Here is a 7,500-nt window from a genome sequence, read left to right as displayed (position 1 = left end):
TCAATCGTAATTTATGTAAAAAAATTTTAAACGTATGTACTGTATAAGTCATTATTTTATAATTATAATTTAAGGATTTGTATGTATATGTATGTAGATATGAATGTAGGTATGTAGTAAATAATTTTAAAGTCTATTTATTGTAGGTGAAGCGTTTGTATCTAAATGTAGTAAAAAAATTTCAAAAAAAAACAAAAACAAAAAAAAGTTACCTACTCATTCAGTTTTTTAGAAGTGTTGAAATTTCTATAGGAAACTGCGTTAATTAGGAGGAGGGAAATAATCCATCCTCAGGAAAATAATTATTATTATTACACTCTTTCTATTTGATTGGCGGCCTGTCACTGTTTTGAAATTACAGAATGACCACAGTCCCATAATTTTTCAAATCAAAGAAAGAGCTGACCTGAACTCTGTTCTTTTGTGTTGAGGGCACTCGTATCCAATAAATTATTACCAATAATAATTGTTGATTAAGAATGCAACTTCACCCTTTCTCAATCTCCATTAAAGAGCATCTCAGAAATGCTTCAAATGCACAGCTGAGTCTTTGGTAGGCTTCCTATATGTCAGCCTGCCTTTTTTTCTCCTTCTTCTTTGTGGGTCCTATGCTTCAAAGAAAGGTATCAGATGAAGTTCAATACATGTACATTTACATTCCTTCTTGTTGAGACTGGCTTCACACCCAAGAACAACACAGGCATCAGGCATGATTTGCCAAGAAGAGTGTAGGCCTTCACGTAGCATATAAAGGAAATGCTGGAATGACATCGCAAATCATGGTCATCCATGATCCAGTTTGATAATGAGAGAAATTTGTCCCAATTCCAAAGAGTTAAACAAGTCTTACTAATGAAAAGCATCAGAGACTTTACTCAGAGATTGTCGGCTACTTTTTCCTTAAACTTAAGTAATTAAAGACAGATTCTTTCAAACCTACAGTGTAAGATTAAAATTCAAACCAGCCACCAAATTCAAATTTTATTGAAAACCAATTTAACCCATTCACTCCTGAGATTGAGCCAGAAATTTTTTCTGGCCAACTTGGGGAGTCCTAGTGTGCCTGTCAGGGGACAATGGGTTAAAATGGGTGCTTAAAGGATGCCAGTCATTGAAATCCCATGACCAACTGGCTGTCATTTAGACTCTTCTTTATTGATCCAAAGCTTCTTGTAATTGCATAATCAGTCACACGGAATATATACATGTACATGTACAGGTTCTTTAATGATACATGTATGTTTTTAAATCTTTAAAGTGCCACTTAGGATGAAAATCGCCTCTTTTCTACCGAAACCATTTTAAGACATAAATAAGTAGCCTGCATGAGAAGAAAAATGCTCTTTACTATTAATTTTTCAAATATCTCTTTTTGTTCCAGAGATATTCAAGTTTTTTAAATATGCAAATTAGCCAAGTGATGATGTCATACACTCAACCAAATTTTGATTAAATATGATGAAAAAGGATATGTCAGCCAATTTGCAAATTAACCCATTGACTCCCGGGGGTTCCCCATGAATGAGTAAAATTGTCTGGCGTTAGACAGAGTAAAATACCACGTATGGCCAGTTTAGGTCGGTTTAGGGGTCAAAGGTGTTACGTGACTAATATAATTATTCTAAATGATAATTGTATATAATTATATTTCATAATAATTATCAGTAAGGGTCAAACTGTGTAGGTTGCAATACATAATGTTGACTGTTTTCTTTGATTTCTTAGTACAACATTTGTAAAAAGAAATTAAACAGTAAACGAGAGGCCCTTAAGATTCTCACCAGTGACTTGGAACTATGCCAGAGAGAAAGGGATATTTACAAAAACAAAATAAAACAGCTGGTAAGTTAACTGTAAGTTTTAAAGGTTTCTCTTTGTAACTGGCATTTTCAATCATTTCAGTTTCAAAATTTCTGAGACTGTGCCATGAGTGAGGGCCTTCTTGGTTTGGAACCAGTAATTAATGGGTTGTTATTCTCCTTTACATGTACATGTACTTTAATGGTTAACCAGTGATGTCACTGGTATGTACCAGTAACTGATTTGCCTTTAATCTGATGTGTTGAGTACCTGCTCGTCAGGAAATTTAGCCAAATTCAGCAACTGGAAACTGGCAACCAAATCAAGTGAAACATAAAAATAACAACTTGAAACACTGGAGGGTGAACAAAGTGGATTAAGCTGGGGGTTTTTAACTCTTTGGCTTACAGATGTAACAGTTTTTCAGAATTAATTTTGTCTGTGTTGATTGTACCTTAAATAATGCATGCTCGACAGACATCCTTTTCTCACAAAGCTTTCATTTTGTTTTCTTTAAAAGTAAGTTTTGGGTTAACGTTACATGTAAGTTGCACAGCAAATACAGCTGTACCAGTACTCCAAGTTAGTGGTTGTCTGGTTGTCCAAGATGACCAGGAGGTTTGCCATGTAACCAATTTTTGTTAAAATAAAAAGCCTGGTTGCTGGAGGAAAAAATAATGAAGAACCCAGCCAAAAATAGCTGGACCTGACTTTCTTGTCGGTCTTTTATTGTCATTGTCCCTAGTTGCTCCCAGTTGATGAGTAAAATCGTCTGGGGTTAGTCTTGCTAAATTTGACAGGTGAGCATTGTCCCGTGTTTTGAATCCTTGGATTGCACCTGATGTCATGGCGGCCATGTTGGTGTACTGAACAATAGCGAAAAAGTCTTTTGGGAATTTGACTCTAACATGGCTGTCTAATCACGAGTGCAAGCCAAGAATATCTAGCTTTTGCAAAACCTTGTCAGATAGGAAAATGTAAGAGACATTTAAGGGCCGTTTATACCGATTAGTAGGGGTGAGGAATAATTATTGGTAAAATCACACAAAATACATGTAAACTCCATTGCTGTGACACACCCCCTTTTAATTTGCTTTATACTGTAGCTCAACTGGTAAAGGGCTGGTGCCTGCAAATGAGGAAATTTTTTTGTGGAAACATTGTTTCCCAATATGTTTCCTCGGTGTGCAAATGAGGAAACAATTGCTGAGGAAGCTAAATACATGTATTTCTGAACAAATGGAGAAACATTTTTGCTTTCACATTACAACATTTCCTTCTGCATCATTGTTGCCTCATTTGCAGGCACCTTAAAGCAGAAATCATTCACATGTATTTACAGCAGTGATATTAGGTGACATGGTAATTGGTCTATTTACATGTACAGTTTATATTTACTTAGGTGAGTGGTTAAGTTTTAAGTTGAGCACAAGGGGTAAGGGTCAAAAATTATAATATTATTAACTCATGTGTTGGAGCTGAAAGGAATGTACACTGATTTTATGCAAACAGCTACATGTGCATGTATTCTTTTATGTATGATTTCATGGGGACTACAACAAATGCAACCAACAAGCACTGAATTTGCATCCTACGTGTACAATGTAATATGCTGATGTGTCCTTAATAAGTTATGCATCATTTTTCTTTATGACAGCTGAAGGAGGTTGATGATTTCAAGAGGAAACAGGAGGAACAAGAAATTAAGCAAGCTCAAAAATCTAGTTCATTTTCACCTGCAAAAAAAGTAAGGTCACTAAATACTGTAAGTTTCAAGCTTTTGAAACCTGAGACATCAGAACTTACATGTACAGTATAAGGTATCTTTATTAAGATGTATATGTACAGGGCAATCACCAATCAAGCCTCTGCTTCCCTCAGATTTTAAGATTATTAACTGTCGATTTTCACATTTATTTGCGCAATACTATTTATGTGACATCATAATTGACAATTTTGTTATCCCAATTTTGTTAACAATTAAGAAGGTGGCCATGTTTGTTTCACAAAATTATCATTCTGACTAGTGATATTGAAATTTAGTTTTAAGCGTTTTAATCTCTGAACTGGCCTTAAATAATCTCTGAACTGGCCCCCACTAGTGAGTTCAATCAATTGTCTAGCATTGGACTGAGTAAAATCTATACTTTTGGCCACCCCTTAAGCCCCGACTACATGTTCAAACATTGCTATAAAACATTTTTTGGATCAACAATGTTAGAATGTGTAGCATGGGCACCGCGGAAATACGTTTTTTTTTGTGACGTTACAGTAACTGGTCAGTAGTCATTACCATCAGGCTGTTGAGTTCTGAACTGTGTTGTTAGAGTTCGATAAAAGATCTGTATTTTGCATGATAGTAAGGTGAGAAATATTATTGATACTTTTAGCTTTTTGTGACTTTCAAATTGATTTCCTGAAACGGGTTTTTAATACTTAAACCATGTCCGTAACGAATATAGCGGTACATTGGAGTCATTTTGAGTGGAGTAGTGTGCAGTTTGCTGACTCGAGCTGACAAAGCTTCAATCTCCCTCTCCCTCAAGATGGGTATCCAGGCAAGCAGAGAATTGGTTATATATGAAGCTTTTCGTGATGAGTTTTGAGACTGGTTGGATTCAAAGTGTAACATGCATGAAGGGACAGAGGTACATTGTAAGTCGTATAATTTTCACACTTTGTGTTGACGTGTCGCTTGTTCAGCTCGCATTGTTCACTTATTTATTTGTTTATTACAGATTCACTCCATTAAATTACAAACAGATACATGTAATTACTTAATTGATTAATTAATTTCTACAGCCACAGAAAAGCCGCCTGATCTTTGACTTGAGCACAAAACAAAATTTAGTTGCCTCGGACTCGCCACTTGCGAGTATTAACCTTCACGAAAATGATAATTTCCCATCAAGTGCAACTTCAGTTTGGTTCTGGCAAAATATATATTATGAAATGAGAACTCTCCAAAAGGTGAGCCAAGTTTGAAAGCTAAGTTTACAGTATTCACTCTAAGTTTTAACTTTTTTTTGCTGTCGACAAGACTCATGGCAAAAACCATTTTAAAAGTTGTCGGCATTTTGTGTTTTCGTTAAGGTGTGTCCTTGACCAAAAAATTCTGCAGCTGGCCCCCAAAAACGTATTTCCACGGTGCCTGACTAGCATGCATGTTTGATAACGTTTGTTCAACGTTTTTTGTTGGAAGAATGTTTGGATTTCAATCAAAAACATTTTCTCCAACATACCGCAAAGGGTGGAGGGAGGAGCTGCCCTTTCAACAAAAAGACCAATCAGATTTAAGGGCCCAGTATCCAATCTAAGAACCATGAGCAATCCAAAATGGCAGAGGTTGAAATTGTGACTAAAGTGACGTGTTTCCAACAGTGTTATATGGGTATCCAACATTGTTAGAAGCATCCTTATAACAATGTTGAGATGTGTTCTTCTAACAATGTTACAACAATGTACATGTAGCCGGGGCTTTACGAGGGAAAGGCTTAAAGGGGACATGAACCTCAACCGACCCCCATTGCTGAGTGAAATCAATTTTGGCGTTAGACAAAGTAAAATCTTCAAGTGTCACTCTTACAGCTGTAGGAGTAAAGGAGTTTTAATTGAGCAACATACCGTAGCTATTAATTAATATCTTGTGCAGAAGCACTAATGACACTGATGAAATCACTTTCCTATTGTTAAGAGGGGGTCGTTGTTCTCTGGTAACAGTGTATGGGAACAAGAACTTCAGAATGTCAGAGAAAGAAAACAGAAGGTATGGTAATCATTGCATGTTTCAATGAAGTTTTATTACATGTGCTGTACTAAAAATGTACACAGAGGAGTTGATGAAAGGTCCTTCAAAACTTAAGGTTGCATCTTCTGCGACTCTTCAAATTCAGGGTTCACACAGTTTTTTCTCCACAGGATACTGCTTAATTAATTTGCCTTTACTCCTAAATGACATACGGTGTACCATAGCTTTGGACCTTTTTTTTCAAGAATACCTTTTTTCATGGTTTTTTTTTTGTGCCTTGTGCATGTAATTCACCACCTACAGTATTTTTGTTTACTCATTAGCCAAGTTATGAGCCACTTTTTGCGCAAACTGTGGTCACTATTTAATAATTAATTACACTGTAACCAAAATACTGACAGAAGTCAAAACACCATACAACGACTTAGTCACACATTCAATTCATTAATCATGTCAATCATGTTATTCTCTTGTACATGTATGTAACAGCAGTTTGGGGTATACACTGCTTGCAGTCCCTTCTGAGTTAGTCAAACCGCCCACTTTGGTTACATAAGCGAGCCGAGGGGAGAATGGTGATAGAGTCCTTCAACAAATTCCTCTTCTTCTTGAAGGTGACTACCCATACACGTAGATAATCATTTGACCGAATCTAATCTTCGGTGATGCTGCGACGAGGAATTATTTCCATGATCAATGGCATTTGCATAAATTTGGTTTCACCTGTATCTTTTAAGACGACAAATCTCTCATACAATCATTATGTAAATAATGGTCATGCTGAAACCAGTTGGTAGCACAGCCATAACATACTTGCCCGATAGGGAAGTTTTGACCGCAAGTTTCTGTTCTTGTTTGGGTTCAATGTGTTAGCATTTGAAGGGATAAATGATCAAAACTGCAAAAGCCATAATTATCGTGCTTATCTTTTCCCTGGGAAAATCAAAGCAATCTGACAAGAAGTAATTATTAACTTGTCAAAAAATCTGACAGCGTTTTATTGTCAATGGACCAATCTGAATGCGTCAGTAACAGAAGATAGTGCAGTCCCTATATCTCGCTCCATCACCATTCTTCCCTTGGCTCACTTGCGTGACTAAAGCGGGTGGTTCGACTAACTCAGAAGGGACTGCAAGCAGTCTTTTTGGAGCATTGTATCCCTTGTATGGCAACTTCCACACCAATCAAATATCCACATCATTCCAGAAAGTCTACAAATCTAAGGTTCATTGAAATAAATTGCGACAGTATCAGGAGCTCTGGACGTGCAGCTGTATTTGCTACTCATGTGGCATTACATAATCCTGATGTCATCTTTGGCTGTGACTTTGTGAGGATATTCCAACTCACTTGTCATTTCCATCTAACTACACAGTGTACTGTAAAGATCGTTTGCAGTGTGGAGGAGGTGGCGTATTGATTGCGATCAAGTCTGAAATTCCATCACATGCTTCACTCAAATACCCTGATGAAAGTGATGATAATTAATCAATTTGGGTCTCAGTATGGATGGCTAAAGTGAAAGAACTACACCTATGTGTATACTACAAACCTGCCAATGCTCCGTCATCTCGTCTTGACCATCTCTCAAATACCATTCTTAAGGTTTTTGACAAACAAAAATTCCCATCCTAACATTGTTACTGCTGGTGATTTCAACTGTGGTGATATATCCTGGAACACTGACCCTCAAATAATTCAACAGCACCTTTAATGAATTGTTTACTTGACCTTTTTAATATCAATGCTCGAACTCAACATGTGATCTAGCCTACTCAGCCGGCTTCTCTCAAAACCCTGGACCTGGTGCTCTCCTCTAAACCATCTCTAGTATCTCCACCCAACCAGGCACGAGTGACCACAGTATCGTGAAGTTCAATATAAATTGCAAACCCTGTAGAATTAAAGTGCCAACACATAAAATCTACATGTATGGCACAGCAGCTCTTCAC

The 7,500-nt window shown here is 36.8% G+C and overlaps 1 protein-coding gene across 1 annotated transcript in view; it reads left to right on the top strand.

Moving 5' to 3' along the window:
• LOC138007311 (coiled-coil domain-containing protein 149-B-like) overlaps positions 1–7,500 on the top strand; it is a 21,189-nt gene that overhangs the window by 1,485 nt on the left and 12,204 nt on the right. The window contains exons 2-4 of the mRNA XM_068854127.1: positions 1,726–1,842; positions 3,458–3,547; positions 5,495–5,566. Coding sequence (XP_068710228.1) covers positions 1,726–1,842; positions 3,458–3,547; positions 5,495–5,566 — 279 coding nt within the window. The remainder of the gene's footprint in view (positions 1–1,725; positions 1,843–3,457; positions 3,548–5,494; positions 5,567–7,500) is intronic.

Source organism: Montipora foliosa, chromosome 6, assembly GCF_036669935.1.
Source record: "Montipora foliosa isolate CH-2021 chromosome 6, ASM3666993v2, whole genome shotgun sequence".
NCBI classification, from domain to species: domain Eukaryota; kingdom Metazoa; phylum Cnidaria; class Anthozoa; order Scleractinia; family Acroporidae; genus Montipora; species Montipora foliosa.
This window is presented reverse-complemented; position numbering and strand designations above follow the sequence as displayed.